We start from the raw sequence: 12,870 nt of genomic DNA on the forward strand, positions 1-12,870 counted from the left end.
AACCCTGAAAATCACTCAATTTGGCATATTGCTGCATCTTTCATCATTTTTAAATTACAGGTGAAGAAACTGTACCCCAGTTAAGGAAGTGAACAAAAGTTTTGATTTATGATATATAAAAAAAATCATGTTTCAAAGTCTTAAACATTTTTTTCTCTCTTTTCAGGAAACAATGGAGAATCTTTGCCAGAATCACTGCCTTCTGCCCCAGGTACCCTTCCCCACTTTCAGATGGAGCCTGAAGATGCCTACATCATCAAAAGCAATCCCATCATCCTCCGCTGCCGGGCTTTGCCGGCAATACAGATCTTTTTTAAGTGTAACGGAGAATGGGTGCACCAAAACGACCACTGGTTTGAAGAGAGTCTAGACGAAAGCACAGGTAAGGACTGTATCTATGATATAAGTTTTCTTTGGTGTAGTAGATTATACCAAACTAACACTTAAAAAAAGTATGAGTCCAACTCGCTGCCCCAACGCTGTCCCCTAATGATAAATGTACCCCGGTGCCCTGTGCAAGGTATACATTACCTGTCCGTTGTCTCCGCTTGTCCCCCACTGCTTCCCGGTTCCTCCTCTGCATACACGCATGCCCCACAAGGTTTCCTAGTAAGGGCACATGTGTGTGACGTCACGCACATGCTCTTACTAGAAAAACCACGTGGGGCGCACGTGTATGGACAGCGGAGTGCGCCCGGAGCAGCTCATGGACAAGTGGAAGCCGTAGACAGGTAATGTATCTTGCACTGGGCACTGGGGGGACAGCATCGGGAGTTTTGCCACATTCGTCGATCATTGTGAAATTGCACACCCTTCCTGCTACACACACAATCAAGCAAGTTGGCCCAACATTTTGCAGCATGCGCGATCAATAATGTCCCAAAATTGGTAGCATTGTAGGTAGGACATACACTTGGCGGCAAAGACTTTTATCAAATTCGATTATAATAATGGAATCAGATGGTTGATCGTTCGTCAAGTCACCTAATTTATGACTACCTTATAGGTCTGTACACATGCTAGATAAAAGTTGGAGCACACAAGTGAGCAGTGCCGCTCAAATGACATTACCCAGAAAAAGGTACCAACAAGCAGGGACGTTGCTAGGATCCTCAGAAATCTGGGGCACTTTTGGGCACTCCAGCTGGAAAATGGGTGTGGCCACACATCAGAATGTGGGTGTGATCATGGGTGGAGCCAAATGTATATGAACTTAACAGAAGTCTAAGTAGACCTTCCCAGCAAAATGCTGGATGAAGCTCCCCTCTAAATAGTAAATCATTTCACACAACATGTGCGCATGCAGTGGAACAATGTTGTTTGAATGACTACACACCTGCCGACTGGATGATATCTGCCCGATAGTCATCTGAATTAATCCACCAGTTGTAATGGACAGAATACTTGACATCAGATATCTTCTTGTTATTTAGCTAAAAAATTTTTTATAACAATTGTCATCTGAAACAGTTGTTCATCGGATGTTTCAAATATCAAACGTGTGTACAAGACTATGGTAGGGATATGGTAAGGATTAATGCAGTGTTAATGAAATTACTATGTGCTCTGTAAAACATTGTTGAACAGGGATGGGATGCCGATTTCCTGAAACATTTCCACTTTATGATAAGTGTCTTTTGATTTCCGCTGAATTTCATGGAAATCAGAATTTCCGATTTCATGCGATGTATATTTTTCTTACTAATGTTTTGATAAACCAACTTTTCAGGCAACATGAATACCACCATAATTAACCAATTAAAGTATGTAATACCAAGTAAAAAAGGCAAAAACAAAACATATTTTCACGGGATCAGTGAATAATGGCGCACAGCGCCTATGCATAAAAATGGCGCTGCATTAAAAAGATACGCTTATCGCTATTTATCGTTAGTACTGCATAATAATGGCGCACAGGGAAAAAAGAAGAAAACGGCACACACTAACGTTATTTATCAATAGTGGCACACACTAACGTTATTTATCAATAGCGCCCTACATAAGCCAAACTGCAGACATTATTTAACTGCAAAACGGGGAATGGCTTTAATGTAACACTGTCAAGGTTAGGGTTAGGCACCACTGGGGGGGTCTTAAGGTTAGGCACCACCAGGGGGGTCTTAGGGTTAGGCACCACCAGGGGGGTCTTAGGGTTAGGCACCACCAGGGGGGTCTTAGGGTTAGGCACCAACCAGGGGGGTCTTAGGGTTAGGCACCACCAGGGGGGTCTTAAGGTTAGGCACCACCAGGGGGGTCTTAGGGTTAGGCACCACCAGGGGGGTCTTAGGGTTAGGCACCACCAGGGGGGGTCTTAGGGTTAGGCACCACCAGGGGGTGGTTAGGGTTAGGCACCACCAGGGGGTGGTTAGGGTTAGGCACCACCAGGGGGGTTTAGGGGTTAGGGATAGGTACAGAGAGGGTTCTGTGTGTTAACGGTAAATAACAATAAGGCTTTAACGTTAAATAACAATAAGGCTTTAACGTTAAATAGCGATAAGCGGCAAACGGATTAGCGGCAACACCGTGCGCCATTATTCGCAGGCGCCATTTTCAGATGGATGCTATTTTCACAGCCAGCATTTAATTGTTAAGAATAGAAGCTCTAGATAACATCCAAATTACCATATTTCACAACAAACCTGTTGACCCAGGAGAGTAACTGGCACTGATTTTGCAGTGTTTTATACATCCATTTATAAAAACGATACACGAGTATCGAATGGCTGTTGAGCACCTGCACCCGAGATGCAGGAAATGAACGATTTTCATAAAATTAAACTATAAAGTGCAATTATTTCAAGTAGTTTATGATGGTTGCAAATCCAGTGAAAAATTGTGGATTGTCAACTGCTGTAGGTGTAAAGAAGAATGAAACTGCCTTCACTACTACTGACTACTGTCTAAGTATCAGCATTTTTTTAAGTTAAAACATGACAATTTTTTACAGAAAATTAAACTGAATTCCTAGAAGGGTAGAAATGTGTGTCCTGTAAAAACATTTTTGTCTGGTGACAAGACGTATGAAAATGTGTTGCCTAAGTATATTTCCAAGACACACGAAAAGATTAATGATGATACATTTTCAATTTGGGCAACAGAAATAGAATGTACAAGTTCTACAACTTACATTGTTAAATCAGAGAACCTGAGGCGTGAACAAGAGCATGCGGCAACCCAGGCTACACCATGCTGTGTACTACTCAGTCTTTGTTAACAGTCTCTGGCGTATGAGTAACCAGCAATGTGTCACCTAGCTGCCTGAAAATAAATTAAATTAAACAAAATCTGACGTCCGAGCATTGTTCAGTCGTCTGTAGGATTGACAAGAGAACATCCATTTGACAGCAGTGATTAACGAGGCAGGAAAGTTTCCTTCCACGACACAAAGTGAGCACCTGTCATATTATGTTCGGGCCATTTTTTTTTTGTAAATGTGCACATAGACATAGGGATGGAGCTTAAGAGTTGTGACAATGGCATGCCAAGCACCAACAAACTGTTCTCAATCACTTTAAATCTTTTCAAGAAGTAAGCAGGATTGATAAATAAAGTTTTAAAGGACCACTAGAGTGAAAAAGTAAGCAGTTAAAATTTGACAGAACCAAAGGGTTTTGGACTAGTCCTTGTGTGGGATTCTTGGTGTCTTATTTGTTTTTAAAAGCCTACACTGAATACACTGTTGCTAAGTCTAACTGCTTGTCAGAATGAACCATGTGGCATATAAGGTGGATGCTTAATACAGGGATTCCCCAAGATACAAATGACTCACTGCTCACATTCCATTGCACACAGCCTTCTTGCACTCCCCAGCTTAGTGTGTGAATGCAGGGTATAGCGCAGCAGAAGCTGTGCTCTCACCTCTCCGCTGGAATCCAGTGCTGTGGTTCCACCTTTCTGCTCACCGCTCAGTCTCATGCCTGGCATCTCCTACTGCATGTAGTGGGATTATACACAACATGGGGAGAGTGAGGTGGCAGGACTAGACAGAGCAGGAGACAGACAGGATGATCGCACAGGCACAGCACAGGACTCCAGAGGGGAGGTTAGAGCACAGCTTCTGCTGCACTATACTCTGCATTTACACACTCGGCTGGGGGAGTACAGGAAGGGGATTGGAACAAATAGTGGCACAAGGGGACATAAGGAGGCACAATGGGACAGAAGGAGGTCAACGGGGCTGAAGGAGGAACAGGCGGGCAAAATGAGGAACAGGGGGACAGAGGGAGGCACAGGAGAACAGAGGGAGGCACAGGCGGACAGAGGATGGCACAGGAGGACAGAGGGAGGCACAAAAGGGGACAGAAGGAGGCACAAAGGTTTGGAGAAAGAATTGGTACCATTAACTGACCCTCATGCTTGCCTAACCTAAATCTAAAAAAATATATTGTCTTAGCCTTTCTAATGACACCAGGTTGTACCTCAGACTGTCCAGGAGCTCAGTGATGCCCTGGTCCATATCTGGGAGGAAATTTTCCAGGAAACCATCTTATGTTTCATTAAGATGTCAGGGATGCACACAAGCTTGTGGGGACCATACAAACTACTGAGTATGATTTTGATTTGCTTCAATGACATTTTAACAAAATGGAATACCCTGCCATATCATTTTTTTTACTTTAATTTTCAAGGTGTTTTTGAATTTAACCCTATATAGGTTGATTTTCATTTCAATAGATATCAGTATAGATGTCCAGCAGCATTTTTTTTCCCATTGAGATCTGATGTGTTTTCAAAGTATTCATACAATTTTTTTTTTTTTTTGAGCAGTGTAGATAAAATGACTGCATATCTCGGGCTTGGGATTTTCTTTGTCTGCTTGTATGAAATAGTTACAAAAAGCAACTTGTCCAAGGTCACAAGTGCTAAGAATGCTTTTTCAAACTCATTATTGTCACCATTTCTCAGGAACTGACCTTTTTCATGTAGCTTATGGTGGGGCGGTTGTGTAAATGAAGTTGGAAAACCAAGGACAAATTGAGGACACAGACTGACCTTCATGAAGGTCAAAATGGTCAAATCTTTTTCATACCACTTCTTCATTTGTATAAAGCTTATAATGAATAGATTTCTAGACTTAAAAACGTGTGTGTCTCCTTCCTAAATTAATGGTCAATGCATGACAAATAATCCTAATGAATAGAGTCTACTGATCACCGATCCCTCCTAATATCAGTCAGTGTCATACTCTTTTCTACATGACTTTTTTTTTCTTGCTCAGTATAATTCCTCACAATTCCATTTTAACATGCTCTTGCTATCGTGGAGTTGCTTAGCAATTGTGTGACTAACATCATCAAAGAATATTCACAAACTATATCAAGTCTTTTCATCTTGATCTTTTATTCCCCCTTCTTCCCAGATTATAGATAAGAAAATATACAAAGGGTTATGTCTACAAAATCCTCGCTTTCCCTTCAGCGTTCTGCCACATTAAAAAATAATGACAACAATAAACTGAAAAAAAAATGTCAAATGTATTTTGTATTCTCTAGGTAAAGTAACACATTAGGAGGAATGTCATGTGCATAACACTGTATAACAGAGGAGTTTACATTGTCATTTAATACAGGTACACAGCTCTAGGCGGTCTGACAGGGACACTAGTAAGTCATGTGTAGTACAAACTAGCAACAATAACTTTACAAAGTGATAAAAAATGAATAGATGTATTGCCCATCTCCAGGCACAGATCTGAAAATGGCATCTAGTAGCTCATCAATCAGAGTGCTCACTCAGTTACTTTCTTTTGTGTGACATAAGGCTTCTGCAGCTATGTCTTAAACTTTTGATCACATAGGAGTAGATGGGAACAAAGGTTGCTGTGGGTGTGGCTGCTGGATGCTTGGATTGCATCATCCCCACTGTGCAGACCAAAAGGGGGAAGGCACAGAGTACATCCCATCTGTGAAGTATGCAGCCTATATGCGGGAGAGTGTGTGATGGTGCAGGAACCAGGATGTGCAGGATGTGAACCAGCTAGCAGCTAATAAATCTTGACTAGTGGTTTTCAATGGCTAGTACAACTTTTTTTTTCCAGGTTCAAATGAGTTTTTCATGATAGGAGAGGTCATCCATATAGAATACCTTTCTTGAATACTGCATCTGTTATATTAGACACCTTATTACACAAACAGGGACTATAAGACACTCCTGACCATAAGACACACCTAGGTTTAGAGGGCAAAAACCAGGGGAAAAAATTATATACTAAACATGGTGCATCCATGGTGAGGGGGCATCTGGTGGATTATGCCCCCTTTGTACATTAGGCCCCTCTTGTGTCTCCCTGTGTCCTCCTCTGTCTCCCTTGTGTCCTCCTGTGTCCCCCATGTGTCTGCCTCTGTCCCCCTGTGTCCTCCTCTATGCCCCTTTGTGTCCCCCAGTGTCCTCCGCTTGTCCCCCTGTGTCCTCCTCTGCATGGGCACAGTACAGGGGGTCCCTGACTTTGCAGCGGGATGGAGGTTCACAAGTCAGGAACTCCCTGCATTTGGACTATAAGACACAGTGACTTTCCCCCCCACTTTTGGGCTAGAAAAAGTGAGTCTTATAGTCCAAAAAATACAGTAGCTAAATGTATATAAATTTAGATAAATATTCATTGAGCAACACAACACCCCCACCCCCAACACACATACACACCGTTTGGTACAGCCAGTTTTTTAATGAGCGTTCTCAAGGGCACAAACACTCAGACTACTGTGGATCATTATTTCATAGATGGGTTGGAATCATTATTTTCCACAGCACAAAGGGTGCAGTTTTGCATGTATTTGCCTCAATCATGTCTGCTGTAAGTAGTGCATATTGCATGCAGTCAATTTTCTTTGTATAATTTAGTGCTTTGTAATGTTACCCTTGAGACCTTCCCTCTCTGCTCCCCAAGCGTGTTGTTTCTGATTTCATTTTCCTGACAAATAAGCTTACCTTCTGAACTTTGTTGAAAGCCATTTACATGTGTTTAGAGCTGAAAACTGCCATTGCGATCGTGTGCCAAATGAAGAAATGCAGTTTGAGTACAAAAAAAAAGAAACAGCATGATGAAACATGAAGTCTAGTTTTAACCCCATTTTATGCAGGCTCCTTCTTAGAATATCTTATAGGTCTGCTTATAAAAAAGTGAATGTTTGATATTTTCCAATATTTACTTTTGAAATGAATTAAAAGCCAGAGAAGTCTTTTCAATTAACATGTGTATTACCTTAAAACTATTACTACTATTGAAACCTCCATTTTCCTGGTTGTTCTGATAATCTTTTGGCTTTCATGGTTTTGCATCAAAATTTGCACTTCTGCCTGACTCTTTTTTTACGAAAATTTAATGGAATTTTTGGCAAATACACATTTTCCTGAAGATAACAACTTTCTTAACCACTTCACAACTGAGGGGTTTAACCCCTTGAGCACCAGAGCAATTTTCACCTTTCAGTGCTCCTTACATTCATTCGCCTATAACTTTATCATTACTTATCACAATAAAATGAACTATATCTTGTTTTTTTCACCACCAATTAGGCTTTCTTTAGGTGGGACACTATGCCAAGAATTATTTTATTCTAAATGTGTTTTAATGGGAAAATAGAAAACATTTTGAAAAAAAAATAATTATTTTTCAGTTTTCCGCCATTATAGTTTTTAAATAATGCATGCTACTATAATTAAAATCCATGTAACTTATATGCCCATTTGTCCCGGTTATTACACCGTTTAAATTATGTCCCTATCACAATGTTTGGCGCCGATATTTTATTTGCAAATAAAGGTGCATTTTTTTCAGTTTTGTGTCCATCCCTAATTACAATCCCATAATTTATAAAGTAACAGTCTTATACCCTCTTTATATAAATATTTAAAGATTTCAGTCCCTAAGGTAACTATTTAAGTTTTTTTATTGTAAATTTTTTTTATTTATTTTAATATTACCCCCCCAAAAAAATTGGTAACAATTGGGGAGTGTGGGAGTTAATGAGTTAATTTTATATTTGAAAATCATGTATTTGTATGTGAAAAATGTTTTGGGTGTAGTATTAGTTTTTGGCCACAAGATGGCCACATTATTTTTTTTTGCAGGAGTCCTACAAGCATCGGAAGGACGCTTGCAGGAAGTTTAGGGAGGCTGGGAAACTGAGTTTTTCTCACAATGATCGCGCTGCTTCTCATAGAAGCAATGCCGATCATTGTGGGGGCAGAGATCAATAAACGGGAATAGTTTTTCCCGTTCATTGATCTCCGGGCGAGTGGGCGGCGGCGTGCACGATTGCGGGAGTGCGTGCACGTGCGAGCGGGAGAGCGGACAGCGGCGGCAGCGGCGGGGGTGCGTATATCTACGCTCCTGGCAGGGAACTCAAGTCCAAAGGAGCGTAGATATACTGTACCCAGGCGGGGAAGTGGTTAAAAAAGCATGTTCTCGTCTTCATTGACTTCAATGCATTTGAAAAAAAAAACATATTATGCCCATAAATATCCTATACAATAAAATCCATATCTGTATGTAACGATTGGTGTCAGCAACACAGGTTTTTTTCTGATTATTGGTGATCTGCAGTATCTGCAGAATCACCAATAATGCTAGTATAGCTAGACACAGGACACCCAATGTGATATAGTGTTTGGTGCAAAAGTAATCAGAGAAGTTATCTCCCATGAGGCGGGAGATACAGACACTACTGCAGCCAAGGATACCTTGAGGGGCAGGGAACCAGGCTGTACTGCAGCCAGTGGATACCTGAGGAGCAGGAATCACTGTCTGGAGTAATAGTGATGATGATTGGTCTGCAGCTAGGGATTCCCTGAGGAGCAGGGAATCAGACTGTACTGCAGCCAAGGATTCCCTGAGAGGCAGGGAATCAGACTGTACTGCAGCCAGTGGACCTTGGATAGTAGAGACCCACTGACTGTGCTGCACGGTGGTCTCCAGTGGAGCTGGTGACCATAGGCCAGATATAGCAGCTAATAACCACCTGAAGAGCAGGCGTCACAGGTATACAGTAAGGCTGATCACCCAGGGGCTAGGTGACAGCCAGAAAGGTCAGACAAGCCAGGTCGGCAACACATGGACAGACAAAGTACAGAAGCGGAAGACTGATTCGGTATCCAAGTACAGGCAATGTTGGCAACAGGTAATCAGATGGGCGAAAGTACCGAATCAGAGAACAGGAGAGTAGTCAGGAAAGCCAAAGGTCATAACAGGTAACAGAAATCTCTTTCAATCCTAGTCTTAGGTGTGAGGTCCTTGGTCTCAACACCTGGGATCTTTGTCTAACAGATGATAGTAACATTATAGCAATATCTTAGTCTTAGGTATGAGGTCCTTGGTCTCATCACCTGGGAACTAGTCTAACAGATGGTAGTAACAATATAGCAGTCTCCTAGTCTTAGGTGTGAGGTCCTTGGTCTCAACACCTGGGAACTAGTCTAACACATAAACAGTAGCAAGAAATAGTACTTTAAAGCTATCAATGGAATCTGACTCAGTGTGAATTCCCAGCTCCGGCTGGTTCTAACACACTGTGGGATCTGACTCAGGTCTGAGCGCTCACACGTATATGTTTGCAACAGCAGACAACTTGCAAGTGATAAGCGAGTCCTATATATACTAAAAGCGCTCCACAGCGCCGCCCCAGTCACTCAGCCAATCCGGAGCATAGCTGGAGTCAGCTGATCGGCATGATCAGCTGACTCCTCTTCTAGCAGCAGAAAAGTCCTGTCGCCTGGTGCGCACGCACGTAGTCTCCATCTGTGTGCACTAGAAGGACCAGGCAAGGCAGCATCACGCTGCTGCTGGGACGCGGAGATAGCCGCCATGCCGCTCTCCCATGCGGCGGCATCTCCGCTATTCATTACACTCTACATCCACCTGGGTCATTGCATCCGTGTTAGCTTTGTTCTACGCATGTGGAGTATGACCGGCTCCAGGGCTGCAGTGGCTGCTCATTGGCTGACTGGGTGGGGCAATCTGGAGCCTGGGAGAGAGTGAACTATATCAGGAGGAGGGCATTTGTGAAAAAAATTGATATTTTTAGGAAAATTATAGTGCAATGAAAATTGCTATATTATTCCATTGCTATTGATCAGTGAGACATGTCAAGCCTCATGCACACACTAGAAACTCCTTGGCCAAGATGATGATCATTTTGGACTGTCTTGTCTTGGTTTGAATCTAGTATGTATACAGCTGCCCCTCAATGTTGTTTGGTGATAAGCCATGGTGGATTTCTAAATGATGAAGGATGAACAAGCGTCATCTGTTCCAAAGATCACAGAATCCCTATTTGGCTTGGTGTAAGGAGAACATTTTATTGATGTCAGCCATGCTAAAGAAGAAAAAAAGGCATGTGAAACAGACTGTTATCTGGGAGAAAAAAGGGGAAGTGAACTTCATAAATAAACCACACAGCTAATCTATGTCTGTACTACCAAACTTTATTGTGGCGACAAAGAAGATATCATTGGGCTATCTTTTAGGCTTACAGACAATCAAGTCTCTAGCAACTGTATATTAAACCAACTGCAAATGTTTTTTTTTTTTTTTGACTGGTTAACTGGAATTCCTTTCCTTGTTAGTCTGTCAAGAACCATCTAAAATGGTGGTGATGTGTCCTGTTCAAGGAATTGTAGCGTGTGATGCAGGTGTATGGATCAGGCTGTCCACATCTTTACACTGGTTTAGACACATTTGGTGTATTTATAAAAGTTTTAAATGTTATGAGTTTTGAAATAAAATTAGGATTTTTCAAAGTAGAGCTACATAAGAAATCAGTAGAAAAAAGGAAGGTCTGTTAGGGAGTGATTGACATAAAATAATGTTTCCCTAAGCCTCTGGCCATAAAAAATTACCACAGTAGGGACTGGGAGTAAAGGTGGCTTCATTTCAGAATTCCGTAGAAGTCAATTGGCTTGAGACATTTATGAAACATGAATAAATCAGACGTTTAAGAAACTTTAGACCAATGGAATTAGGTGGCCACTATTTTAAGTTGATTTACATCCTTGAAAATATCAGAGATACTGGCTTCTTTACTTGTGCCAAGGTGAATCCCTATGGGATGGTCTTGTATCTTGCCTGTTCAGTAAGCCAGCTTCTATTCAGTAGGAGACCTTAGGCAAGTCTCCCTAACACTGCTACTGCCTATAGAGTGCATCCTAGTGGCTGCAGCTCTGGTGTTTTTAGTCCGCCAGGAGAAAAGCGCGATATAAGTGTTTGTCTTTGTCTTTTAATCCTCCTTCCCATCTGTGTAGTATACAGGAACATCAGTTGATCTTCCAAAGTGCTCTAGGGCAGGAAGTTGCATGACATCATACTCTAGTTTAAGCATCAGGGGTGATCATCTGGGTTCCGTATATACGGGTAACCCGGATATCCGAACATTTTTACACTATCCGGATCAGATTCCAGATTGCTATAGAAATCCGGATAGCTATCTGCGGATATTTGGCTGCATAACCCGGATATCCGCTGAAACGTGGCACTTGCCATGTGGCACGTGGCACTTGCTACGTGGCACGTGCCACTTGCCAAGTGCCACGTGGCAAGTGCCTAGTGACAATTGGCAAGTACCACGTGACACGTGGCAAGTGCCACGTGACACTTGGCAAGTGCCACGTGACACTTGGCAAGTGCCACATGCCACTTGGCAAGTGCCACGCAACACGTGGCAAGTGCCACGTAACACATGGCAAGTGCCACATGACAATTGGCAAGTACCACATGACACGTGGCAAGTGCCACATGACAATTGGCAAGTGCCATGTGACAATTGGCAAGTGCCACGTGACAATTGGCAAGTGCCACGTGACACTTGGCAAGTGACACGTGCTAAGTGCCAATTGCCACGTGCCATGACCCGCATGCTCCTGGCACATGTTACACCTGCTGCTGCTGCATTGCCCTGCTCCTGCTGCCTGTGCAGCTCCCACCGCCAGGCCAGGGTGCCACAGGCCACTGATACCACCTATATTTAACCCAAAACACAATTGCTGCATAATTTTTTGGAGGTGTCTTGGCTAAAAGCTGTCATGTCCCAGTTGTGCGGTTGGACTTTGGACACAATGTGGGCTGCACGACCGCTGTTTGGAACCTAGGCCTAATGTTAATTGACAGCCATTTTTTTTTGGGGGGGGGGGGGTAATTTTAAGTTCCCACATCATCAATTAGTGTTCCCCTTTTAAAAATAATGATACTACATGCCTTATTTATGCTTAAAAACGTTTTTAAAGCAATTTAAAGGGCACTTCCGTTTTTTCCATCCGGATATCCAAATCCGCCCGGATAGCCTGGATAATGCGTTCGGATATCCGCATGAACGGATATACGATCCGGATATCTGGGTATCTGGATACGGATCAATTCAGATTTTTAAAAGTGGTATCTGAGCACCCCTGCTAAGCATCACTGGGTGGTTGGGGTTTCTTACCTGTATACAGCAATATACAGATACAAAACTAGTATTTCTGATGCTGAAATGCATGCTCAATGCAGTTTTGACGGTTTCAATCCACTGCTTTAACCACTTCAGCCTACAGAGTCGAAAATCATATGCATCCGAGCAACGTTCACCTCCCATTCATTCGCCAATAACTTTATTGCTACTTATCACAATTAATTGATCTGTCTTGTTTTTTTCCGCCACTAATTAGGCTTTCTTTGGGTAGTACATTTTGCTAAGAATTATTTTTTTCTAAATCCATTTTAACAGGAAGATTAAGAAAGAAATGAGAAAAATTAATTATTTCTCAGTTTTTGCCCATTATAGTTTGAAATTAATATACGCTACTGTAATTAAAACTCATGTATTTTATTTGCCCATCTGTCCCGGTTATTACACCGTTTAAATGAAGTCCCTATCACAATTTATGGCGCCCATATTTTATTTA

General features: G+C 42.1%; 1 protein-coding gene across 1 annotated transcript in view; it reads left to right on the forward strand.

The window, feature by feature from the left end:
* The window catches only part of UNC5D (unc-5 netrin receptor D), an 868,705-nt gene that overhangs the window by 307,419 nt on the left and 548,416 nt on the right, over window positions 1-12,870 (forward strand). The window contains exon 2 of the mRNA XM_068273557.1: window positions 167-382. Coding sequence (XP_068129658.1) covers window positions 167-382 — 216 coding nt within the window. The remainder of the gene's footprint in view (window positions 1-166; window positions 383-12,870) is intronic.

Source organism: Hyperolius riggenbachi, chromosome 3, assembly GCF_040937935.1.
Source record: "Hyperolius riggenbachi isolate aHypRig1 chromosome 3, aHypRig1.pri, whole genome shotgun sequence".
Classification (NCBI taxonomy): Eukaryota; Metazoa; Chordata; class Amphibia; order Anura; family Hyperoliidae; genus Hyperolius; species Hyperolius riggenbachi.